At 39.8% G+C, this 27539-nt stretch overlaps 1 protein-coding gene across 6 annotated transcripts; it reads left to right on the forward strand.

Annotated features, from left to right (window-relative positions):
- Nucleotides 1-26607, forward strand: Vamp4 (vesicle associated membrane protein 4). 6 transcript variants are annotated; one of them, XR_012912077.1, is made up of 9 exons: nt 10-161; nt 3458-3575; nt 7979-8025; nt 10051-10101; nt 16251-16351; nt 17527-17606; nt 20704-20755; nt 22679-22829; nt 24990-26607. XR_012912077.1 is itself a non-coding variant. In XM_075988415.1 (8 exons), exons 2-8 carry the CDS (start codon nt 3510-3512, stop codon nt 22705-22707), a joined length of 426 nt encoding a protein of 141 aa, XP_075844530.1. In that variant the 5' UTR covers nt 1-161; nt 3458-3509; the 3' UTR covers nt 22708-24415. The 6 variants fall into 6 exon arrangements, 5 of the variants coding, with proteins under 5 accessions (XP_075844530.1, XP_075844533.1, XP_075844534.1 ...); XM_075988415.1 differs by lacking the exon at nt 24990-26607 and having other exon boundaries at nt 1-161; nt 22679-24415; XM_075988418.1 differs by lacking the exon at nt 22679-22829 and having other exon boundaries at nt 6-161.
- The last annotated feature ends 932 nt before the right edge of the window (nt 26608-27539 follow it).

A 27539-nucleotide genomic window follows, 5' to 3' on the forward strand; every position in this document is an offset into this window, starting at 1 on the left:
GAGTCGCTCGATAGCGGGGGCGCTGCAGCAGCTCAGCGGTGGCGGCTCTGCGCCCTCGGTCCTCCCCGCTCCCGCCCTCCTTCCTCAGCTTCCAGCTCCCTCCCCCGCCCGCCCTGCGCAGCCAGCGGGGACTGCTGCCCGGAGCTCCCCCGGAGCCTCAGGTATCCCGCCCCGGCACGCGTGGGGAGGAAGGAAGCCAGGCGACGCCCCTGCCCGCCGGCCCCCAACGTCCGCTGGGGCAGAGAGCTGGCCTGCGCGGGGACCAGGTCGCGAGTGGGGAAGGCGGGGGCGCGGGGTGCCGTGAGGAAGGGGCGCGAGGACGGGAATGCGGCTGGGACGGCCGAGAAGCTTTGTCATCGAGTTGCCCTCCCCCGGAAAGAGCTGTTTTGAGGGGGCGTCTGCGCCGGGAGTGGGGGCCGGAGCTCCTAGCGGACGTCTGGTTGCGGGGCCTGGTGCAGCGGCGGGAAAGAGAACCGGGGACCAGCAGGGATGCTGCCTGGGGTCCTTTCCTTAGGGGTGCTGGAGAAAGCGCGCAACCCTGCTGTGTTTAGAATGACCCGAGGGTGGAGGTGAACCCTTCCTTACACGTAACAGGTTTTGCGAGTAAGATTTCCTGTCTTGACTCCATTCAAATCACGATTTGCGTGGAACTGCCACCGAGACTGCAAATGAGATGAGGAATGAGGAATAACCAGAAAGGGAAGGGAGGCTAAGAAAAAGGGAAGCCTGTGTCCAGATTTGAGCATTTTGTGAAATGAAACACACAGAACGTGTGTTTTTTTTTTATAAAGTAAAAAAGCCAACATAGATTAAACAACAGGTTAGAAGTTTATTACGTGTAAAGTCACTGAATAGAGAGCGTACTACAAAAGATATCATACGGGAGATTTAAACGAATGATGAAGTACACGTCATTGTCCTGCGTTGTTGACACTTGAGTGAACCCTGTAGTGTTCTGTCCTCAACATGGAAAGACATCAGGGATGGCTCTTACTACAAAAGTATTTTTGGTAGAGGAACTGTACGCAGAATATAGTCAGCTCTAATTTGTGAGCACAGTTTATTTCTGTGCAAATGTCATTAGTTATGGGGCAGGAAAGAGTAACTCATTTATCTGTCTGCTGTTTTGCCAGTGACCTGAGTTTGCTCCCTTCTTCAAACTGATAACTTGGATTTAAGAACTTGAAGGGGTTTACTCCCCACTAAGGCTTAGTGTTATTGTATCTTGTAGAAAGGTCATGTAAGTTCATTTGATCACATCTTTCTCTGCCGGCTAAGATCAGGAGTATCTGTTTTGATCAGTGAGTTATTTCTTTTGTGCTGTCGAAGTTTAAAATATAAATTCCAGATATAATTAAAAGCCCATTTTCTTTAATTCTTTGTCAATATTTTCAGTACATTCTGGAATATTTCTGCATGAGATTTGTACTGAAATTAAGATGTAAGGACTAAAATGGGCTGGATAGATCTAACAGAAATAATGGAGTAAAGAACCCTGCAGCTGTCGCTCAGGCATGGGTAGTGATTTACTGTTTCAAGTGCTTTGAAAGCAAATGACAGGAGGCTGATTTTACTGATAGAACTTTGATTTTGGTTCCTAAGAATAATGTAACAATCTTCAAGTGTTTTTTTTTATAGAAAATGGTAGGTTGTTATAAGAAAGTATGTCTTTCTAGAACAGAGTTGTGTAACATGATGGCAGCTAAATGAATGAATATTAAAACTGATAATATATAGGCACTTATTGATCTGTTTGAGTGGAGTGACATAACATTGTTAGGTATTTACCCAACTAAGTGTTCTTAATGGTTGTTCCAAAGACGTCTCCAGAATAAAAAGAAAATGCAGGTAAAACCCTGAATGCTAAAAATGCTTCTGTGTTTCTGCATATGCATGTATGTGTCCAGCACATAATAAACATCTTGGGTTTTTAATGAATTTTTAGTCAGTTATCATCTGCTCCACAATACTGAAAATTTGTTTTTGCATAGCAACTACTTCTCTAGATTTTGATCCTGTTGCATATGCAAGTATTTCCTGGAAAAATCACAGTGCATATTAACATGAAAGGCTGCAAAGAAAACCAGCTTTGTTTAACTTCCTTGTTTTTAGATATGAAAAGTCCCATTTTCTCTCAGAAAATGTCTGTGAACCCAGAATGTGAAAGGGTGTTTTTTTCTCAGAAAGCAACCCATTTGGCAGGACATTGTCCAGTAGAGAGCAACTGAAAGTCCTCTTAGTTTGTTCCTACCACAGTCTACTGAAAATAGTCACAAATGCTCCCGATTTCAGGAGCCAAGCCCCAAGTTATTATACCTGTGCTTGTAGTTGGCTATAATTTGAGATGGCCTCCGTCGCTTTGTTGGTTTCAATTAATTTGCTAGAATGACTCACAGAACTCAGGGAGACAGTTTACTGAAGTCTGCCAGGTTATTAGAAAGGCTGTTAGGAAGGGTGTAGATGATTTATCAGATGGCATAGATGGAAAGGCATAGGAAAAGGAGCCCAGAGCTTTCCTGGCCCCTCCAGGTACCCACCCTCTAGAAAAATCCATGTGTTTATACCTCAGAGCTCTCTGGGGTCCTGACCTCTTGGATTTTTCTGGAAGCTTCATTTGTGGAAATAGTAAATAACAACAGCAGCACTTGGGGATCACTTCAAACCTTTGCTCTCTGCTTCAGAGGTTGGGGTGGTGTGAACTAAATAGCCCAACCTTTTCATCCTGACTTGGTTTTTTTTCAGTGAATAGCCTCCCATCTGAAGCTGTGTATAGACTGCCAGACATCTGTCAATATCGTTAGCGTAAAAATCTCACATTTATCACTCATGGGTGTGGGGCTTTTAGGTTATGCATGTCAGGAAACGAGAGAAGACCAGAGAGAGAGAGAACATGTACATATGCACACACATGTGTAAATATATTTGTATGAATATGTGTATGTATATGTGTACTGTGTAAGTTAATAGATACATGTGTGTATATATAAATATAGAATTGTTATTACCGCAATGTCACACGAGTACTTAAAATTAGCCACCCTCATGCAGCACCAGGGGACCATGGTGTATGAGTGTTTTTTGCATGGGTTATCTCATGTGACCACCTAACTTTCTGCAGAGTCACTATTTCACAGACAAGGAACCGACTCCTTGCTTAAGCAGCTGGTTAAAAGTGCAGTGACTGGAAGCATGCCACTGTTTTCTGACTCAGTGAAAAGGCAATGCTTTGGTATCTAGGGACTATTCCCATTTTCCCCCTCTTTGACATCACCTGCTCTTCCATGTTATAAAATCCTAAACTTACCCTCTTTCTCTACATGTTTCCTTAGAATAACGCTCATTTTTGTTATGGTTTTAACTATTTCCTGCAGGCTAAGGCTTAGCGTATAGACTAGACGGTGGAATGGAGCAGGTCCGAGGGTAGGTTCTCCATGACGAAATCCATTCTCTCCTTCAGGTGGCGGACACTTCCTCTGTGGGACACAGAAGAGTGCTGGTGAGCAGAAAGGATGCCTCCTAAGTTCAAGCGCCACCTAAACGATGACGATGTCACTGGGTCTGTGAAGAGCGAAAGGGTACGTTTGGAATCTCAAGCTCTAAAGAGAGTCCGTGTAAGCTGCACTCCTTGTAGAATGTATGGAGCAGCAAAGGGGCGACCCTTCTGTTGGCCCGAAAGGGTCATGTCTGATGCCCACAACAAAAGAAAGGCTAACAAAGGAGAAGCAGGACAGATTACCCGATCCTGGCCTTATTTTACCTGACATGAGAGCCTTTAGATTGAAGACCCAAAACGGAGGGTGAATCGGCCTGTTTTTATGTTGAGGTTTGATGAAGCCTGGATGACTGTAGAAATTGATTGGACAGAAGGGTGTGATCTAATAGCAGAGAGAAAGGGGGAGAAAGAGAAACTGTTTCTCCACTTCTTTTTGGCCTTTCTGTCCCTTTCTGCTGGAGATGGCTGATATGGGATAGAGAAACCTTTTGGAATGGGGGTCTCAGACCTGTCATCGACAGGGTAGGTCAAAGAATGTTTTTATGATCAATTCCTAGAAAGATAGAGGAAGATGAAGGTAATATTTTCAGGTTTATGGCCGTTTCAGTTAGATGTATATAGTTGAGTGGATTTTGGTATTTTCAGAGCTGGGCAGTTACAGTCAGTTTTAGGGCATAGCTGTATCCCTGAAGGAAGCCCTGTTCTCTTTTCCCGTCATCCACATTCCCTTCAATTCATTCAGCCACAAACAACTTAATCTTTGTCGTTTGACTTATTCTGGGCTTTTTATGTAAATGAAATCATATATATCTTGTTGTAGTTGGCTTCTTTGATTTGTAATGTTTTCAAAATTGTCAGTGTTGTAGTATTAGTACTTTACATTCCATTTTCTAAATTTTTTTTCATTTTTTATTTTATGGATGTGGGTGTTTTGCTTGCATGTATGCCTGTGTTTGGTGTGTGCAGTGCCCTAGAAGGCCAGAAAAGGGCTTTAGACCCCCTGAAACTGGAGTTACAGGTGATTGTGAGTCACCATATGGGTGCTGGGAATCAAGCCTGGCTCCTCTGAAAGATCAGGTAGTGTTCTTAACCACTTCACCATCTAACCAGCCCCTTTACGTTCATTTTTAGTGCGGAATAATCTTCTGTCGTGTGTGTGTGCCACATTTAGTTATCTGTCCTTTAGTTAATGGAAATTTTGCGATGCCTGCCCCACAATACCCCATAGTTCAGCTGTTCTGAACACTGCTGAATGAATACTAATACATTCTGTTTGAACATATATTTTCATTATATTCTTGGTTGTGAACCTACCCTTTAATGGCTGAGCCATTTTCATTGCGGGGGTATGTATGTAGCAACAGAATCACTAGCTCTTGTAGTAACAATACCCAACCTTTGGGGAAGGTGTCAGACTTGTTTTCCAAAGTGGGTTGACAGTTTTAAATTTCCAGCAGTGGTATATAAGCACACCCTAACACACCTAACACCTGCTGGGTGAGAATGATATCTTACTGTATCCTGTTATAAATTCTTTATATTGTATCCCTAACACACATACCTGGTCAGTGAATATTGGCCTTGTGTGTTTCTCAGTGGACAACTGAGATAAACTCTCAATGTCTAGTCTAGTCATCTTCAAAGCAGGATATAAGTCACTGGGCTGTTGCGGGAGCTCCTTCCACTCCTTCAGCCAATAGCTGCTGAGATACCAGCCCCAAGGAGCGGAAGGAGCTCCCGCAACACGGGGCTTGTAATTTCATGCAATTTTTGTTTTATATATATATATATATATATATATATATATATATATATATATTTATTTATTTATTTATTTGAGGCAGGGTTTATCTGTAGTTTTGGAGTCTGTCCTGGAACTCACTCTATAAACCAGATTGGCCTCAAACTCACAGAGATTTGCCTGTCTCTGCCTTCTGAGTGCTGGGTTTAAAGGCATGTACCAATACTGCCCGGCTGTTTTATATATTTCAAACTATATTATCAGTATATGAATATTGAACATTGTTAAGTCTTTTTTGTTGTTAAGTCTTCTTGATAGACGGTTCATTTTATAATTGTCTTATAAAAAGTCTTATTTTGTTATTTTGCAGTGCTTTAAGGTTTGTCTTTAGGTTACTAATATCTTTATGTTTTGAGCTTTATGTTTCTTCACACTCCACATTATTTTTTAGTTGGCATTTCTTTTAGGTGAATCTCTTGAAAACAGATAGATATTGGCTGGATTTTGTGGCCCTCCAGTCATTTATAATTTTGTTTTTAGTAGGCTCATTGACTTGCTATGATGTTTATATCATTGGAACTTTTCTGTGCCAGCCATTTTCCTATGGGCAGTGAGTGACCTGTTTCTGCCATTTGTCTGGGTCGTTGTTATTTGAACTTCAGCTTAAATCCATCTCTCCGGAATGATTTTCTGTGACAGCCTCAGGACTTTCATGTAGTCACCCTGTCACTTTCTGCCCCTTCACTGTTGGAATTCTCTCCATGGCATTTTTCTTAGGATCACCTTTTTCTCTGAGAGCCGAGACCGAGTCACAGCTTATGCATGGTGTTTACACCAATGCCTAGCACATATTAAATGCTCAGTATTAACAAGTATTTTTAATGAGCATTCAACATACCCTTTCTTTTTTACTCTTTAGTGTGTTAGATATTAATTATTTTACGTAGATAAATGGCTATCATACATACATACATTTCTTTTATTTCCCTCATACTTTTACCAGGTTGGTTATTTTTATCTCATCTCTTACCTTGACCAGGGATTACAAGGTACTCTAGTGAATTTATTCACTGTCTTCTTCTTCCCTCTGTTTTTAAAATGTTCACTAAATATTTTAACAATGATACTGAAATCTCTGTTGTCAATTCACCAAAAATGATTTGCCTTCATTAGTTTCCTTTTTTTCCCCCTTCCTGCCTTCACTCTTCACCAAGATGAGCATGTTAATATACTGTACTTCCTCTCTTCACACCCCACACCCAGCCTCTGAGCTTCAATGGGAAAGTCTTAAGCTCTCTTAGAGACTTGTTTTATTGTTGTTGTTGTCTTATTTAAGTCCCGACATTAAAGACTTGTTTTATGATGTTTTCACAATGACACATCATCATGTGTGTGTGTGTAAGTCTGGTGTATATGCACTTGTGTGTGCATGTGTGCTCACTTTTGTGTGTGAGTGTGAAGTCAACACTGTGTCTTTTCCTCAGTTGCTCTACGCCTAGTTTTTGAGACAAGGTCTCTCACTGACCCTGGTCGTGACCTTGCTGGCCAGAGAGCACCGAGGAGCCTCCTGGTTCCATACCCGAGCATTGGGTTAGTGCATAATGCCACACTTGGCTTTTTACATGGATGCTGGAAAAGCAACTCAGGTCTCGTGCTTGTGAAGCAACTCCTTCATCTCCCGAACAATCTCCCCAGACTTCATCAAACATACAGTTTGGCTGTACATTTGATTAGATTCTTTGATTCCATCCATCTGTATCCTACGACTTTGTTCTAATTTGATTTTCTTTTTGGCTGGTCTCATTCCTTGAGCAGTTGTCCTCAGAGAAGATGCATAGGTGATTTTGTTTCCCATTTCTGTAGATGTGAATTACCGGAAAGTTAAAGCACCAAAAAATCTGCTCTTTCATTTTTCTTAGGGAGCAATTGCTCTTTGCTCTTCCAAGCTGCTAGACGCTGCCTTCCTTTCTTGGTTCATACCTTTACTCCACTTTCAATCTCATTTTCTTAGTGTCTCACCCCCTCTGCCTGCCTCTTCTCTTTGGAAGAACCGTTGTCCTTGGTTGGGACTGAGATTAATACTCAAAAAGACCTTCAGACTCCTTTCACATGGCCAAGTCTCACCTCAGAAGTTAACAGAGTCACAGGTTTCAGTTATTGGGACATAGACATCTTTGGGACACCATTACTCTGCCTATATGGGTGGTATTATTTGTGTCTGAAGGTCAAGATTTTGCTTGCGTTTACCCTCCTTTTAGGACCTCTTGTTCTCCTTTTAGGGAGAGTGTGGGCCATCTTCATTTCAGGGAAGACTTTTCCTTTGGTAATGTGAAACTGTAAAGTTAACGTTTGTTGGAAATTAACATGTGTAGTGGGCTGTTTCTGGACTAAGTATCTAGAAGAGCCTTTGTCTCAGCTCTGATGTTTCCCCCTTACTCCTTCTGGGGTACATTGAGCTCCACAGTTGCCTGCTGCCAATAAAGAGAATGCAGGGAAGGAGAGTGACTACCATGACTGCCACGCCAGTGATAGGTTCTGGAACTGAAAGCGTTTCCTCTGGAAGGTCAGCAGACCTTGTCCCATAGGTTCCAGCTACCAACGAGGCATCTGTAGTTTACCCTTCTCTCTTCCTGGAAGTCGGTTTAAGAACGTCAGCAGCCCAGAGCTTGTTTCTTTTCTCTGCCCTGACACTTCGTAGTTTTTCTGCATCAGAAAACTCAAATTTTTTTCTTTTTTTTTAACAGAGAAATCTTTTGGAAGATGACTCGGATGAAGAAGAGGACTTTTTTCTGTAAGTTAACTTTTTTCAGTTGTAATTAGCATACAAGAAAGTGCACATAGTTAAAGTGCTCATTGTGGGTCCTGACATATACTAAAATCTCTATAATATCATCCAAAGAAGGAACACAGCGCTTGCCCTAGAACTTTCTTCCACTGCTTTGTAAGCTGTTGCTCTCCCAGGCTGGAGTTTCCACAGATCTGGTTCTGTCACCACAGTTTCTGTTCCCTAGAGTTTTACATAAGAGAAGCCACGTGACGCCCTTTTTCTTTCTCAACTCACTCCATTTGCCATACCTGTTCACTTTGACTCAGTGTGGATCCGCAGGTGGGGTGTTTTGCTGAGTCGTTTCCCTTGTGTGGATATACTACAATCCATTTATCCATTGACTTGGGTGTGGATGTTTGGGGGGTTATAGTTTTTTATTAAAACAAGTAAATTTCTTGTAAATGTTTGTGTGTAGGTATTTATGAGGACACATGCCTTCATTTCTCTTGGGTAAATCCCTGGGCATGAAAACTGGTGCACATTCATATCTGTCTTCTAAAGTGGCCACACTGCTACTAAAGCTTTGATTTAACTGAATCAATTTTTTATATAGCTTTCCTCTGTCCCATCCTTCCAACAGGCTCTCACACTGTATCCCAGGCTAGCCACAAACTCAACCATCACCTTGCCTTTGTTTCCCAAATGCTAAGAATAGAGATGTGTGCCACTGTGTATCTGTCTGTCTGTCACTTTTTCTGTTTCTCATTCTCACTCTTTCCGTCCCTTTCCATGTCCCTCTCTTCCCTCTTCCTCCTTCCTTCATTTCCTCTCGTATTTATTATGTCATAAATATTATATTGAAGAAACAATGTCACTATAGTAGTTTTAATATGTTTTTGAATTGTTGTTTGTTTTTTGAGACATCTCTATGTAACAGCTCTGGCTGTCTTGGAACTCACTTGGTAGACCAGGATGGCCTCTAACTCACAGGGATCTGCCTCTGCTTCCCAAGTTCCTGGATTAAGGGTGTGCACCACCACACCCAGCTTTTGGAATGTTTTAACCTAATGGTTTTTAGGTAACTGTCTCATCTGTGGCATCCTTACTTAATCACTGATTTTTCATGCTTGCTTCTAAATTCATTCATAATTATCTGGTTCAGAATATGAAACAGTGCTCTGACCTGTCATTCGGGATAGATTGCTGTTCAGAGTTCTAAGTACAGAACTCCAGTGCTGACTTGGAGCTCTGAAGACCAAGAGGGAAAAGCTTACAGAAGTTAAGGCAAGGTGATATTCTAATACTTATAGATGATATTGTTTTAATGAATAGTTTAATTTTTTTCTTCTAAATATGTTTTCTTAGAAATGCATATTTTCCCTTCCTTTAGAGAGTTCCATGTCTGAAAATTAAGAACCTCAGGTTGTTTTGTTTTTTTGAGTTTTGTAGTTGAAACCTTCTCTATCTTCTAAAACATTATAACAAAATACCCTGAAGCTCCTATTCCTAGAGTACTGAAGTGGATGGATCAGGGTGTTATATCCTTGGGTGTAACAAGAGATAATAGTAACAACTTGAGACTGTTAAATGCTTCCTTGTGCTCTTGCATTTTCTTCTTGCCGTGTGCATATCTGTAAGAAGGATATTTAAAAGTAGATTCAAATTTTTAATGTTTTGAGTAAATTCAAAATAAGTTGCAATTTCAGTTCTAGAATTGACCACAAAGATATTCATAGTGAATGACAGTCTAGTTGGTATGACATTTCAGAGTTCAATGTGTAGGAAAAAAGATTAGGATTATGTACTCTGGACTTTCTCAGGAGGTTTTACCCCTTGGAAGAATTAGATTATGGCCAACATTATATACCATGAAGTAGATACATGATTATGAAGGATTCATTTCTACCAAGTTCTGTAAAATGCAGCTACGTATGACTAATGATGATCCATATTTAGACTCCAGCTTGATTGCTCACATAGATGTGTTTCTTGTTTTCATATTTGTGTGATATTGTCATTACTAACATGAACTGGGTATTTTATTTTCAGTCGGGGACCATCTGGACCAAGATTTGGACCTAGAAATGATAAAATTAAACAGTAAGTTCCTAGGTGCTCATTCATTTAAATTATTGTTATAGTTCTCTGTGGACCAGGGCTATCAGATGTGGCTGTTGTTTTTATAAATAAATTTTTTTCATTATTAGAACACAAGCTATATCCATTTGTTTCCATATTATCTGTAGCTGTTTTTGAGCTCCAATAGCAATGTTGAGTCTTTGTGACACAGAGATCACAGAGCCCATAAAAGCTAAGATTTCTGCTCTGTTGTCTTGTAGAGAAAATGTTTGTTAGGTGAGCATGGTGGCACATGCCTGCATTCCTTGCCATCATAATACAAGCTGCTTTCAGATTCATATTGTGTGGGAAAAGGAAGAGTAGCCAAGGTGCTCGCTCCCTGCACCATCGTCTCTCACCTCAGCTCTAATGTCCACTGGGGCCAGTGACTTCAGTAACAACTGTAGAATACTGCGGTACAGAAGAATTGCTGCTTAGACTGCAGCTAAGTGCTTTTTATAGTTTGCAACCTACAGAATCTGCATGCCTCTTCAGTACCTGGGAGTTTGAAGAAGCTGTCTAATAATGATGGTCCACATGGAGTGGAGTGAAATGGGCCTCACAAGCCACGCACTGTCTCAAGTTCAGTGGATTCACAGGGCATTCTGCATGATGCCTGTATGGTGTCAGTGTGTCATTGTTGAGCCAGAGTGACTCTATCCATCTTTTATATCCAAGATGTCACTGGATCAGAAGGATCTATTGATGATACTTCTGGGTTTTGATATTGTTGTTTTATCCAGCCAATATGCTTTATTTCCTCACTAAAACGCTTCTACAGAATGAATCTAATGTAGGATAGGGCCTGTTGTGACTCTTGAGACACACACACATACAAATTATTACTGTGACTTTGACAATCACAGAATTTTTAATAAAGAACTATTGACTGATGTAGCGGTTCTTGCTCATAGAGCTGATGGCTGGCCAGATTTAGCTGGAAGTCAGTCATCAAGGAGCAAACTGAAAATTGATGGCCCAGCCTCATGAACTCTAAGATAACATGACTCACCAGTGTATATAAGATGGCAGAGGACAACTTGCCTTGCCACATGCGTAAGGAAAATTCCCTGACATTAGTCTAGCACACCAAATCAGTCATTTTATTTAACTAAGATGCGTTATTACTACTTAATTTATAATAATTAAATGGAGTATTTCCCAGGATTTTAGATCAGCAATATTATTGCTTTGTTGGAGTTTAATTGGCCAGTAATTGTTAAAGTTGGTTACAGATTAATAAAAAATATCTATAGCACTTTTTAGGAGACATTTTTGAGAAATACTCTTTATTTACTTGATTCTGTAAAATTCATTTTATTGTGTCATTTTCTTCTTTCTTTTTTTCAATCCCAGGGCTTGAGCCCAGAGCCTCATGGATACTAGGCAAGAGCTCTACCACTGAGCTACCCCACCAGTCTTTCTAAAGTCTTATCTAGGACAGGGTCTTTCTGAGCTGACCAGGCAGATCCTGAACTTGACACACTCCTACTTCCACCTCCTTGCTGAAATTACTGACTTAGACCATCAGTTTTACAAGTTTATGACTTTTATTGGAATGTTTCCTCTGCTTTTAAGTTGAATTATAGCATCTTAAATGCTACTTTGATAATTTTAGATACTTTCTGTCACAGATGAGCAATCTGCTATCAACTTAGTCCAACCAGTTCAAACTTTATAAGGCACCCAAGGATTTCCCATGATATAACGGCAATATATATGCAGTTGTAAGAATACAATATAGTTTTAAAACTTCTTTGTTGGGACCACCAAATTGGCTCAGCAGGAAAGGGTATCTGCCTCCATGCCTGAGAACCTGAGTTCAATTCTTGATATCGACATGGAGGAATTGCAAGAGAGCTGGCTACTGTGTGTGCGTGCACACACACAATGAATGAATGAACGAATGAACAAATTAAAACACAATTTAAAACAACAAACCTTCTTTGTCAACGGTACTTTAAAAGGCAAGATGGGGTTGTTAACGGGAAATTAGTATTTTCTTTATAAGAAAGACTGTGTATGTGTGGCAGAATATAATTTTTGTTTGTTTGTTGTTTTGTTTTTGAAGACAAGATTTTCTTGTGTCTTTGGCTGCCCTGGAACTCACTCTGTAGACCAGGCTGTCCTGGAACTCACAGAGATCCATCTTCTGTGCCTCCTGCATGCTGGGATTAAAGGTGTGCACCACCACCACTGGAGATCCACCTGTGGAAGACTGAGACTAGGTTCCTTTCTTCCATTATGCACAAAAGTCAGTTCAAATATGGGCCTAAAGACCTTGTGTAAGACTGAGACTTTGGGGCTACTAGAAACCACATGGTAGATACATGGTCGGAGCAAGATTTGACAAGTGGCCACTCCAGTAAATTACTAAGTCTCTGTGTAGCCAAAGGGCAGAGTGGAGAGAGCCTCTGCAGGCTGCTCCCCCAGCCCTGGGTTCGTGTCCACAGTAAACAAAGCTGAGCAGCCAAAGCACAAGCAGTCTAGTTAATAAAGGACACCATGAAGAACTGGTAGGCAGCTATCTGTGACAAGATGTACACCATCTTGAGCTGCCAGGGAAGTGTATATGTATATTTAGACCACATTAAGATTTCACCTCACCCTCGTCAGAATGCTGTTAAGGAAAACAAACAAATAATGTTTGAGAGGATTCAGGGGAATCCTGCTGCTAGAAACATAAATTAGTTCAGCCAGTACAGATCAGTTTACAGGTTCTTGGGGAAAAAAAAGTTAAAAATCATCCTAATTATCTGGGTACCCATCTGTAACCCGGTACTTGGCAGGTGAGACAGGAGGATCAGGAGTTCAGGGTTGTCCTCAGCTACTTGTTGAGTTTGAGGCAAGCTTGGACTGTCTAAGATACTATCTCTAAAAACTTCTTTAAAAAACCGGGCAGTGGTGGCACATGCCTTTAATCCCAGCACTCAGGAGGCAGAGGCAGGCTGATCTCTGTGAGTTCGAAGCCAGCCTGGTCTACAAGAGCTAGTTCCAGGACAGGCTCTAAAACTTCAGCGAAACCCTGTCCCCCCCCAAAAAAAAAGATTAAAAATTGAATGTCATATGATCTAGTATATCATACCCAGTGCTTCTGGGTATGAGTCCTCCCTTCCAAAAAAATAGTCAAAGGCAGCTCACTTTAGGGATGTGTGCAGTACCCTTTCATCATGCATTCATAATAGAAAAGTTATGAAATCAGCTGAGGTGCCCATCAGCAAACAGAAAAATGGGAGGCGCTGGAGATTATCGTGTAAAGTGAAGTAATCTGGCCTCCTAAAGACAAGGGCCACACGTTCCCTCTCATGTGGAGTGTAGCAGGGGAGGAGGGTTAAAAGGCCACAGGTGGAATGGGAAAAACGTGGAAAGAGGGTGAGAAACAGGTAGGAGAGGGGATAGAGATGCTCAAGGTATGGAGATGTCACAGCGAAACCTAGGAGGTTTGAGCCTTTTGAGTTTATTTTAAAATCATGAAAATATGGCACATTAATATCCATAATAGCTATAATCTGAGTGTGCATAGCAGCCGTAGTACATTTCATCTCTGTCCTTCTAGTTGACACTTGTGTGACATACAAATGACTACTTGGAAACTCAAGACGGTTCAGGCTTGTCTTAGACTCTGTGTAGCTGAGCACAGCCCTGACCTCCGGATCCTCCTGTCTCCATCTTTCAAGTTCTAGCTTACAGGGAGACATCAACATACCTAGATTTTTTTCATCCTTTTCAGGAGCCTCCACGTTGATTTCTGCTTTGACTGGATTTATTTCCATTCCTACTAACAGTGAATAAGGGTTTCCCTCTGTGCGTTCTCACCAGCATCGGTTGTGAGCATAGACTTGCTTTCATTTTTAGCACAGAGGACTTTACTGTCACTGCCTTCCAGCTCTCTAGTCACTAGGTCGGCTTCACAGAATTCACACTCCAGTTGTTCACTTACTCAGCACCACTGCCCTAAAATACTCTGCCGTGCACTCACGGTGAATCAGTTGGCTATTTCACTGTGTTCAGTCCTTAAGGTGGGAGATGGGACACCTAAGCTGGCTGTTTTTCAGCTTTAAGATTAATGAAATGGGTTAATTGTACAACTGATTGTATAGTTGTATAAGTATTCATGGCACTGTTCTTTTTTTTTTTTTTTTTGGTTTTTCGAGACAGGGTTTCTCTGTGGTTTTGGAGCCTGTCCTGGAACTAGCTCTTGTAGACCAGGCTGGTCTCATGGCACTGTTCTTTAGAAGGGTAAATAAATATCTTTAGCCCTCTGCTGGATAACTAGGATCTGCAGTAAGACATCTCTTGGGGATTCTGCAGCCATGTCAGATCTGCTTGTCCATATCCCTGCTTGGTTGAGTCTTACTCTTAGAGCCTTCAGTAGAATAATGTGTGGGAAGAGAACTCTGGGAAGCTGGGATGGATCCCAAAGGCTATGTGTGGATAATCCATGGTCATGCATAATGTTTTTAACATAGGTGGAAGATGGGATCACCAGACATAGCCATTGCTGCCCATACGTGACCACCCTGCCTCTCGATCACCTCTGAGTGGGCCTTCCCCTTGTTTCTGAAGCACACACTTCGACTGGCTCAAATAAAGGACAGAACTCGATCTCAGAACTGCACATGATCCCTCATTCCCAACTGTGGGTTAATTTGGGGGCATAGTATAGGACATGACAGAGAGGAGATGTGTATTGGGATGTTTAAAAAATGCCCAAATGACCTGGCGGTGGTAGTGCACACCTTTAATCCCAGCCCTTGGGAGGCAGAAGCAGATGGCTCTCTCTCATATTCTCTCTCTCTCTCATATTCTCTCTCTCTCTCATATTCTCTCTCTCTCTCTCTCTCTCTCATACACACACACACACACATGAAAGGCAAGTGCATATTCTTATTTACTTAACCATATGTGTGTTTCTGTGTTTGTATAGTTGCTAATAATCATTGTGCTTTTTTGAGTTTTAAGGAACAGAAGTTCTCTTTCTCTTTTTAGATGTTTCATTGTCAAGGCTTGTTATATAAATTTAAGATAGGTTCTTACCTGTGTTTAGAGCATCAGAGGGATGCGGGACACTCAATTAAGTATTTCTGTGTTTTTCTGCTTTGGAGGGAGCTCCTAAGTGACAGTAGGTCGGTGAGGACTGTTTGACTAATTCTGAAGTTTGTTCAGTTTGCACTGGATAGTCTGAAGTTTTATTAGAAGAGTCTCCCATCTCAGAAAAGAAGAAAACCATTTTCATTTTGAAAGGCTGCATGGTAGCACGACCAATAAAAACCCAGAAGCAGATATTGGGGTTCAACCTGAAGATCAGAAAATCAAAACAGCCAAGCCACTAACCTCTACCAAGGCTCAGACAAATAAATATCCTGTCCGCAACGTGACTGCAGACTGCAGTGCTCTCCACCAAACCTCAGACTGCACTGGGCTCATGTCTCCTCCTACCTTATATTCTTCTCTCCGCCCAGCCATAATCGCTACTGTCTCCACCTCCCTAGTGTTGGGATTAAAGGCCTGGGATCTTTATTTATTAAGACACAAATAAAATATCACTATACTAATTGTTTTTCACTTTTGCCTTTTGGTGGTGTTTCCAGATATTCTTGGGTATTCCGGGTGGTCTTGATTCTTACTTACACTTAAGGGAAAACTAATGATCAGTGGAGAATAATGGCCATTGGGTGTATCCAGTGCCTCATAAAGTGTGCTGGACATTTCCATTTTAGAATCGGTAGTTTTTATTACCCCAGTAAACCTGCCCAGACACCTTGGTAAGTCTTTTATGGTTGAAATGCATTGCAAAGAAAGGTAGGTTATGGTTATTGGTTTTGCCTGCTGTTTCAACAGTCTAGAAAAAGAAAATGAAACACTGAGTCACACTTAGCATTCTGTCAATGTTCGAGTTGCTTATGAGATATACTCAAGATAGAATCAAGACTAAAAATAAGCTTTCAGTTAAATATTTCCTTAATGTGTATCCTTAATCCTTAATTACTTGAGAACTCAAGCCAAAAATGGAAAAACATTGCTTTAGTTGAATGACAAACCATAGTTCTCTGAGAATTTGCCACATAGTAAAAGTTCTAACAGTGTGCATATCCCTAAAGGAAGAATAAATCTCATCTTTTTTAAACTAGTGTTCAGAATCAGGTGGATGAAGTCATTGATGTAATGCAAGAAAATATTACAAAGGTCATTGAGCGGGGAGAGCGGCTAGATGAACTGCAGGACAAATCAGGTACAGCTGCTGCCTTCTTTCTGTATCTCTTGATATTATGAATATGCGTGTAACTGATACCTACCTTTCCTTTGTCTCACTGATGCGTAGGAAGTCAACATTCGGTTCTTCAGACTCACGTCCGTGCTTGGTTTCTGCTCACTAATGTGAATGGTCTTACTATATTTCCTTCTTACTCAGTTAAGAATGGAGAATTTAAAACTACATTGCCAAAAAGTTAAATCCCCTCTTTTCTCTTGTCCTGTTAATGTTGAAATGCTTTGTTTTTTTTTTTATGTCAACATGGTAAAGTTAATCTGTGTTCAGTACTCTTTTCAAACTTGTCAAGTATCTTTATTTTATGTATTCTCTGGTAATTAGGGAGTTTTCTTTACTGATGGGTGTTAGTCTCTGTGTCTGTAATGATTCCCATATCTGGACCTCCAATATTGTTTGAATGATGACTTAGGCTTTCCTAGATACTTAGCAGCTTTTGTTTACAGGCAGCTGTTAGCCTTTGAGCCTGGAATGGTTTTTAGCACATATTAGCCATTCATGCAGTTTGAATGGTGAGTGGCTGCATGCCAGATTCATTCCTGATAGACTTGCCCAACCAGAAACTTGCTTGATTACTTTTCTTTTCACTCTAAATCAGTTATCCTTGTTTCCTAAAAATTTAATTTTCTCTCTGTGCAAATTTTTTCTAGCGTTGTGCCAAAGTATTTGTTTTGTTTCCGGTGTTGGCATCTAATGTGTACTATCGGGCATTGGCCCAAGAGCAACAACCACAGCCCCTATTTTTTAAAAAAAACTGTTATTACATTAATTTGTGTGCATGTGCCTGAATTGGAGCACACAAACAATGATGAGCGTGTGGAGCCTAGGGTCTTGGCTCTCTCCTTCCATCATGTGGGACCCTGTGTTCAAACTCAGGTTATCAGGCTTACTGTCCGTCTGGCATCCCCCACTATTCTTATTTTTAACCTCTATTTTCTTAAAAAATTCTTTGAACCAACTGACCTTCCATTGTGTTTTGCTTTTGTTTTTTCCAATATAGACTAACGAAATTTGTGTGTGTGTGCGTGTGTGTGTGGAGGGGGGGATTTAAAAAGTAGAAATTGATGGTTTTGTCTTCGTGTGACTAGATAAAATAATTGTGTCATTTAATCCGACTCTCCACCCTCTGTGTGATACAGAAAGCTTATCGGATAATGCAACTGCATTCAGCAACAGATCCAAACAGCTCCGAAGGCAAATGTGGTGGCGTGGATGCAAAGTAAGTAAAGGAGAAGGAGGGGTTGGGAACAGAGAAAGATTTGAAGAGAAGGGGCCACTAGTCTCTGAGCTCAGCGCTGTGACTGCTTTTCTTATTGGGAGATTTCCTCAGCTTTGGACACGAAAGAGTAACTAGAGGAACCAAGCACTATCTGATACCTCCCAGCTCTCTCTGTGAAGGTGCCCTCATTTCCCAGTGGTCCAGCATTTGGACACCTAGTGATACACATCTGCCCTCCTTAGCAGCACTTCTTCCTAGCAGTTTTGGGGATATACAAAGTGGTTTGTTTTTTATTTTTATTTTTATTTATTTATTTATTTTAATAAAATGAAGCCTGGAGAGAAATATGATTTTTTTTCTCCTAGAAGTAGTTTGTATGCCAGAAATTATCCTAACAAAAAGAAAAAGTCCCATTTTATTCCTTCATTATTTCAACAAAATAAGAAATAAAAGAAAAATTTTAGTAAGGACAAATGGATTCACTATGCACTAATATCCTTCAGAAATCAATTTGCCTCTTAAATCAAGTATGGCCAAGCATGAAACAAATATCCTTTAACATTTTATAGCAAATTTCATGTTATGAGAACAAATCTTTCCTTCTTCCTCTTGAGTCTAGGATGCGTTTTTATTTCGCCCAAATCCTTAAACATGGGCTCATTGTTTTTAAACCCACATTTAAGGGTTCAACAATAATTTTTTAAACCCAAATTTGCCATGTTAAGGATTTCTTCCAAAAGATGTCTTGGATTTACCAAGTTTTATCTGTTTATCTGTTAAATGTCTTGTTTCCCGAAGTAACAAGAAGAAAGAAGAAGACAAGTTTCTTTGCTCCCCTCATATAGAACTTTTTTTCTATTTATTTTTGTTTTCTTCAGAGAATAAATTTTGTATTTTCTTTAATTTCTTCTCCACCTCCTGCTCTAAGGTTTTAAAGAGAGTTTAAAATATGCAGGATTGTTGTTTTAAACAGACTCAGACTCAGTTAACTCTGTAGCCCACTCTAGCATCAAGCAGGCAGTGAACAGCATTGTCATGTAACTTAGCAGAGAGCATCGGAAGCAGCGAGTGTTCTCTACCTCACCTTCTCAGGCTCCTGTTCTCCCTCCTTCTACTCTCCTAGCAGTTCCCACGCCCCCACTTTCTGGGTTGACTGACGGCAGTGACTTAGGAAGGCTGTTATGGAGAAGGAGATAGACACGCCAGAGGTTGCCAGTGGCTGAAAGGTTGTAGGCTGTGCAGTTGCCTATGAGGGAACTTTGGGGGCCAGTGATGGAAACGTATCTGGTTATGATGGTTTTAGATACTTCTTGCTCCAATTTGGAAACCTAGGAAGAAAATTCTATTCAGTAAAGTGTTTTTAAATTTTTGTTGGTTTTCCATATACATTTTATAAAGTTAAGCCTACTTAACTTTGTATTAATAGACAAATTAGTATGTGTTTTGGGAAAGGTAAGAAAGCTACTATTAAATTCCATATGATTTAAAAAATATTTTCAGGTTAAATAAAGAATTTAAGTACCTTTTAGTATAATATAAACCCTTAGCATAATCTAAGCCCAGGTTCAAGACTATTTTTACATTTTTAAGTTATCGTAATTAAAGACTTTTATATTTAAATTGCAAAGCTTTCTGTGTATTTCTTGGGTCACTTTGTTGGTGCCACAGTTGTGATGTCATGAAGGGTTAGCAGTCATTCCGTTTTTAAAATGTTTAACTAATTCTTGTTTTTATGTGTAATTGTCATTTATGAAACATTTCTTTATTACATTGGAAATACTGATTTTTTTTAATTTTTGAAATGAACCTTATTATAAAAATCTTGGAAATTAAAAAAAAAGAAATCACACACTGAAGTTAACCAGTACATCTGGGACCTATTCAGTTAGAATAGCCACTCTGAAGCCTTGTCACCTCACTCTGGACTTGACACTTTCACTATCTAATGTATTTTATATGCTTAGGCACTTATTGATCTTTTGAGTACCCCCCCAAAAGCCGGCTGGCCTAACTCACTCTGTAAACCTTGAACTCATAGAGATCCACCTGCCTCTGTCTCCCAAGTGTTGAGATTAAAATCATGAGTTTTTAACTATATGAAAATGTTTGATGAAAGCAAGGCTTTGATACATCAAGGAAATGAAACTAGTTTAAATAATGTGTGCACTTAAGAAACAATAAAATTATGATTGTGATATTTTTATATAAAAAGATAACAAAATATCAAGCCGCTGACTGAGAAATGATCCTCAGGCTTCTCTAAGTGGAATTGGACACCGTGCTCTTGTGTTGTTATTTATAGAGAATCTAAAGTATAGGCCTTAGTGTGGACATTACATCGTGAAGGGGTGAAAGCACAGTGAGGAAACACCCGACAGGATTCTCACGCACGTGGAGAAACCGCAGTGATGCCTGCTGCCGTATATGTGGTGGTCCCCTGTTCATGGTTTTGTTTTCCATATCATTGGTTATGTACAGTGAGCTGAGGTTAGGGAAACCTAAATTTGTCTTGGCTCTTGGAAGAGAAACACCAAATTCATTTTACTTTATTATACATGTGTTCCATTTTATTGTTGGTTATTAGTCTATTCTTTTTAGTTTATCAGATTATCTTTGGTATGCCTCTACAGGGAAAACTACACATAGAGGATTTGGTGTCATCTATGGTTTAAGGCATTCATGGGGTGAGGGCACATAACTTCCCACAGAAGAGAGGAAGGACCATTGTACATAAAATAATAATGGACTACTGACTGCCAGAGTTTTTCTCCAGTCCTGACCAGAATTGCTAAAACTACAGTTTTGGGTCTCACATTGGGAGCAGGCCACCCCAGAAGGCTCCGACTGTGACTGCTTACTGTGCAGTACATCCTTACATGGTAACATCCTCCAGAGCAAACCCTCACATTTGGGGGAACTTCAGTTATTTATGTAAAAATACAAGACATCCATCAAGTTCATGTGAGAAACAGTGAATTGGAAATCCTGCAGGGAGTGTGCCTGTTAATTGATGAGGCAGGGAAGTAAGTAAGTAGCAGTCAGAGAGTCTTGTCTTTATTAACAAGTCAGATTTCATTTGCCTTTTTGTGTGTTACAGATAAAAGCCGTCATGGCTTTGGCTGCAGCTATCCTTCTACTAATGATTATCAGTAAGTATTTCTTGGATCATTGTTTTTTGGGGTATTGTGTTTTGTAAGGCTTAGGGTTTGATTTGGTGTTCATTTTTTTCAGAGACATAATCTCACTATGTAGCCCAGGCTGTCCGAAATGCTACTATGTAGCCCAGGCTAGCCTCTGGCTAGAGTTTTATTTTAAGTCATTTTTATCCTTTTCATTTCAGTTGACCTAATGTATGTAATGCAAGCATTGAGTAATGGCACGTGCCTTGAATAAGAAGGGGTCCTTTACCTAGACTCTCAGTCTCTGAAGACTGCTTTGACAATGTCTGAAGTCTATGTGACTATGAATGTATGCATTTCTGGGGGGTCTGCATCCTTTGCTAGATTCTCAAAAGGGCACTCCTCCCTCTGCTCCTCAGCCACACCCCAGTCACAGCTTGGGCTCAGCCATTTGTTTAAGGCAGAATCTGGTATCTGTTAGACTTAGGACAAAATAGTTTTTTGTTTACTGTTGTGATCAGAAGACAAACTCAGTTAGCTTCTCTAGATGATTTTGTATGTGTGTTTGTAGATTTGAGCTTAGTTTTAGTTCTGAAAGCATAAATCATTGTTTTTCTTTCTTAGTATTTTTTTCGAAGTTAGACTATTTTTTATAAGTACCTTTCTTCAAGATCTCTAATATTTGCAGAGATTTTGTGAAGAATTAAAATCTCAAAAAATTGAAATTTTTATAAGGATATTTTTTAAACTTAAAAAATAAAGAACTAACAAAGAACTGTAATCCAGTCTCACTACCTGGGTAATAAAGAACTAACAAAGAAAGAACTGTAATCCAGTCTCACTACCTGGGTGCTGCTGTGTGGGTTTGTTTAGTAGTTGAAGTGTATTTGTAACCATTTAATTAACCATGTTAATGCTCATGCTACTTCCATGGTCATTCAGAGCAAGGAGAATTTTGACTCCCTTGACCCATAGGTCTCCAGCTAGGGTTAAATGGAAGTCTGCCTTCCTTTTTCAGCTTTCATTGTATAACCAAGTGTCCTTTCATAGACTTGTTGGCCCACAGTTCTGCTGACTTCGTGGTTTGAAATGGACCTCACAGATGGTCTAGAAATGCTACCCTCTTACTAAATGCTATGCTACACCTTCATAGACAATACTCGAGCATATTCAGGGATGAGCTACAGTGCTGCTGGCCTTGACTCCATTGTAATGTTTTAATTCATGATATCTGTTCAACAAGGTGTCTTTCAATAGAAGCACACATAAAGCAAGATTATGTGTTAATTTATTGACTAAAGTGGAGTAGCCAGAGACTCATGGGAACTTAACCCTGTATTTTCCCTAGGTGTAGTGGTTCAGGAGTCACCAGTTCAATGTTATGATAACTTTGTAGAATATAATTATCACAAACAACAAGAACCTACCATAAATGGTGGGCACCATGCAAATATATATATATATATATATATATATATATATATATATATATATATACTAACATAAAAAGGACTATACAATTCAACTATACTCTCCCTATACTACTGTAGCTGCTATTAGTATGGCTATTTTGTATGCTTTTAGTCTTTTCCTCTTGGTATGTAAGCATGATTTTCAAAAGCTGAGATTGTATCAGACATTTTCCAATAAATACTTTATTAATTATTTTCCCACATTGTTAAATATTGTAATAGTATTTAGAAGCTATGGGCTACTGTTTTGCCGCAGTTCATTTGCTCAAGAGGCCAGCGTTAGAGACTTGTGTTGTTTTTTGATGGTTCTGCATTTGTTCTTATTTCATAGCTGTTGTCTCAGATCAAGGTTTGGCCCAGGTTTCTCCTCTCTAGCAGTGGCCGATACCCACACTTAGGATTGTGCTTCTGACCTAGCTGTTGTTGGTTCTGATTTTGATGTATTCTTTTTCTTTTTTTGTTTTACTTTTTTCTCTTACAGTTCTTATAGTTGTGAAAAACCGTACTTGATTTGATGACAGAGATCCTCATTAAACAAGATCTGGGACAATAATAATTAAAGATTGCTGCATAATTTAAATGAAACCTATGTATATAAAACTTTCAATTTTTCTTTTTCAAGAAACTAAAAGGCAAGTACCACTTCAAATTGGAGCATTGAGAATATCCAATTATGTTCTTCCCAACTAGCAAAATGTGTTTTGAATAATTATATTTAAGACAAAGATAACTCTATTTTGCTTTATTCCAAGGATCTAATTTGAAACTAGATACTTGCCAGTTTGTTATATGTATATATAGTTAAACACTGATGACAATATCCCATACTTGTGTTTTAGTGGCATTAAAAATGTTTATTAATACCTTAAAGTGAGGGTCAATTTGGTGGTCAGGAAGCCTGTGTAGAGTCCTGACTCTCATGCTGAAGGAGATTCATAACCATCCAAGCAGTATTTGCAAGAATGTCATTCTTTTCATATTGTAGTTGCTTTGCAGGCCATTTCCACAGTTACAGATTAACAAAAGCTATGTGTTGTAATGTTCTGCCTTCAGCTCTACCTGAAACATTCCAGTAAACCTATTCTGACTGTATAAGGGAATACGTGGTAATTTTTTGGTATTTGCATTTTGAAAATGGGAAATTTAAGCAGTGTGAAAAGCATAATATGGTACCATAAAACTGGAGATAATAAAAGTATTGGAGAATGTCATTGGAGTGTCTGAAAATGAGCAGTATGTAGCGCCCAGTCTTGGTCCAGTTGATTGTCAGTTAAACTACAATAAAAAGGGACTAATTCTCATGTGAGTAAGTGCAATCTGCAGGTAATTTTTCCTTGATTTAATTTGTTAATAGTTTTCCCTCTTTACGTTTAACTAGCCCTGTGCCAGAAGAGCATAGTCTTCTGCTTTGACTGTCATGTTTCTCCGGCACTCTTGGTGTGTTCTCTGACACTTTTGGGGACATAGATGTTGTACAGTCAAGTGTCCAGACTGCCAGTGGCAGCAAATAGCAAACTGTCAGGAGCATGGGTCATCTGTACAGAATTAGTCACAGTGTTCAGGGGCATACCAAGCTGTGTTCATTGTAAAGAGTGCCAACCCCTTAATACTGTTTTAAAAAGTCCACGTGAAAATACATCCTGAGTGCAAGAGGAGAAAGGCATGATAATCAAACTGGAGACTGTGGGAACTTCTTCTTAAGCTAGAAATAGAGTTCACAGGATTTGCCAGTATTTGGGGGTAAGGTACAGTCATGTGTAACAGATACTACTGTGTGATCATTTTAATTCAAAATGTATAAAACAATTTGGATTTTCTTTGTTTAATTCTACAGTGGATAGTACTAATAGATAAGAATGTTTTAATGGAAAGAAACTTGAAAGGCAAAAGCCAGATTAAGTGATATCCTAGACACTTGCAGGGTCTAGCTATAACTGCTGACTGTGCAATGTCTTGCATATTATGGAAAGTTGACTCTGTTCGTTAGTTCATGTGCACAGCTCTGAACTGATGATAAACCCTTTTGGAAACGATGGGCCAAGGAATGTTCTCAGTCTCAGCAGCTGGTAGTTCAGGGATGGAGATGTTTTATTTGGTCCTAGTGTATTTGCCTTATGTTTGGATTGTAACAAGACTCATAAGTCATTAGCTTTCCACTGATTAGTGTAGAAGTCTTGTTTCACTCAGTGTCTGTTAGTGAAGATGAAGTGTTTTTTTTTTTTAAAAAAAAAAGATTTCGTATTTCCAGTGCTTCTTTTAATAAAGTGTACCACTTTTAAGGAAATAATTATTTTTAAAAAAATAGAATTATAAAATTATTTTAAACATCAAATATAAAAAAGTTTAAATTGCATAACTTTATGTGTATAGTTGTTTTGTTTAAATTTGTTACTGCTGAGGAAACCCTGTTGGCATGTGATGACCTCACTCAGTTTATTTATTGTTTTATCTTTTTTGATTTTACATAATCCTGAGACCCTAAAATGACTGGCATGTTTATGACATTATATGAAATACTGGAAATACGGGTGTTCCTCCAATAAGAAGCAACGGAGAGCCAGGTGTGACGGCTTACACCCTAATCCTTGCTCTGTGAACACTGAAGCAGGAGGGTTGCCATGATTGTGAAGCCATCCTGGACTTCATAGTGTGTTTTGGACTAGCCTGGGCTACAGAGTAAGAACCTGTCTCCAAAAAACCAAACAAGAAAAAAAAATAGAAGAGAAATGGTTGTTGAAATTGATGCCAGGCCTGCCTCCATTCCCTCCTTAATCATTCTTTTTCTTGTCCAGCTCAGATCATCCTGCACTTGAAAAAATGAAGTTTTACCACCATCAAAACTATCATTACTTAACACCTGTGAAGATCAACAGAAAAATTCAAGTAGCTTTGCTAATGTTAATTGATGCCCAGTGAAATCAGGTCATGACTTCCATGCCTGAAGCGTGCCCTTGTGGTTTGTCTGTAGCAGAAGCCTCTTCCTTGCAGCAGTTTGTGATGAATGGGCTCTTCCTCCTGATCAGAACTCAGTGGTGCCTGTGGTCTTTGATTCCATTGTCCTAAAAAAACCCATTGGAAATTGTCCCAAAATTGTATGAACTGGGACATCTATTGGTTAAGAGAAGGTCCAGAATTGATGATGGAACACTGTTGAAGGTGAAGAAAGAGTAGTACACATGAGGTGTCCTTACAGTTCATCCCTGGGCTCTGCGTTAGAAAGTACTGTTGGTGCTTTAATGGCAGAGTTGACACCTTGCTGTTCTGTGTAGCATGTGGGTACCCTGTAAATACACACATATAGGCTAAGGCCCAGACATGGAAGTTGCTTAAAGTCTCTCCTTGCCACTTCCACGTGGTCTCTGTCCTGCCAGCACTGTAATACAACAGACTTGTATTCACATCTTGTAAATACTTTATGGTTAGAAAATACGTAAGAGTCTTTTCCACATTGAACACAAATGTTACTAGTTGTATTGAGTCAGAGTGTTACTAAGCTAGGGACTGTACTATCAGTCAGATTTTGTGTTTTCACATAGAAATGTTATTGGAAATCATTTTTACTTTTCCATGCGTGGTAGTAAGAACACGAGCCCATCTGAACACATTTTGGGAAGGCAGTTGCCATAAAACAATGTAAAGACAATGAGTCAGAAGGAGCAGAAAGGGACCATCTTAGTCCATACAAATGCCGCCCTCCCTTAGACTGACAGAGTTTGAGCCTAATTTTGTGTGTCTTGTTTTTGAGACTATGTGACCCACGTTGGCCTCAAAGTCATAGAGAGCCACTGCCTCTGCCTCCTAGGTGCTGGGATTAAAGGTTTGCCACCATGCCCTGCAGCCTTTTTCTTTTTGATCAAAGAAAGAATTCCTGGGCTCAAGTGATCTTTGAAACTTAGCCTCACAAGTAGCTGAGACTACACGTAGGCACCACCATGTGCAGATGGGTCTTCTCTTTCAGCCTGATGTTAGTATTACTTGGATATTTATTATCCTATGTCAAGTAGAATAAGGGGTGGGAACACACTTTTATTCTGGCTCTTGTTTTATTTTGCAAAGCTTCTTAGAACAAGTGAGTAGGGCTAAAAATAAAAACATTGCTAATCCAGTTGGGATAATTGTGAGCGTGTAGAGCAAGGACCATGCCGCCCTGTTGTCTCTCAGCACAGCAGTTCCCTGGCAGATGCTAGACAAAGGTGAGGAGAGAGGACTGTGCTTCTGAAGTCACACCGTGTTGGTGTGAGAGCTGATTCCCAGTGTGTTTTGAGAGGTGTCATGAGTGATCTAGGTGATTACCTAGAGATAAATATGTTCCTGTTATAATTGAGTATAGGAAAATTCTGGTTTTACAGTGTTGCATTAGCTTCTTTTCACTTGAAAAGTTTATAAAATAAAGTCACATTATTTTAAAGCTGTAAATTGCATATGTCCAAATATTTAGTAAAATGTTAGCGATAAGAAAATTCAGCATTGTTTTTGTCTTAGTTGTATGTCATTATTTTACTTCCCACGATCCCTAATTTAACCATTTCGGCAAGTGCCTTTGACATTTAAGGGGTATGATGGGAGATGAGCAAATGTAGGTGCCACACCCCGTTCCCTGATTTCTCAATTCTCCATGGCCATTTCTGTTCTACAGTGCTACAAAGTTCAGTCCTTTGTGTTCATGTGGAATGTGTTTGTAGCCTCTCCAAAGTAAACAGCAAAATAAACCATTTTGTAGAAAATGAAAAGTAAGCACTTTGGGTTGTTCAGTATGTATATCCTGTTGACTTAACTCCAAAGCAAAACATGTGTACAATCACCCTAATTTCATTGGTCCCTGATTTCCCACTAAAATACATGGAGTAAAAGTAAAACTTATCTAGAAAGAATTTCTCAATGTACAGCACCAAGTGTCAAGAGCAGGGAAATGATTGATTAGGTACTCATTCTTAACCTCTGTGATGTCCATTTCAAAGAGAGGAAGAGGACAAAGGCCGCTTAATTTTAATAATTTAGTGCCAGTCAGAGCTGGGCATGGTGTTATATGCCCATAATTCCAGCACTCAGGTCGTGGAGACAGGTGATCAGGGAGTAGTTCAAGGCAGAGACAATTACATAGTTTGATGTCAGCTTGGGCTGCAAGAGCATGTCTTTATTTAAAAAAACAAGTAGTCCCAGTCAACACCTGGCACCTGTCCCTCAGCAGTGTGGCATGGTCTGAGTAGTGATCTCTGTCACTAGTTCCCCCCAGACCCTAAACGTCATCTCTAGTATTCCAAAGCTGTGGTCAGGAATGGAAAGAGGAAACACCTTAGGTACACCCTAAGAATGACAAATCTAGAGAACCCTATTCGGCCTTT

This window comes from Microtus pennsylvanicus, chromosome 10, assembly GCF_037038515.1.
Source record: "Microtus pennsylvanicus isolate mMicPen1 chromosome 10, mMicPen1.hap1, whole genome shotgun sequence".
NCBI classification, from domain to species: Eukaryota; Metazoa; Chordata; class Mammalia; order Rodentia; family Cricetidae; genus Microtus; species Microtus pennsylvanicus.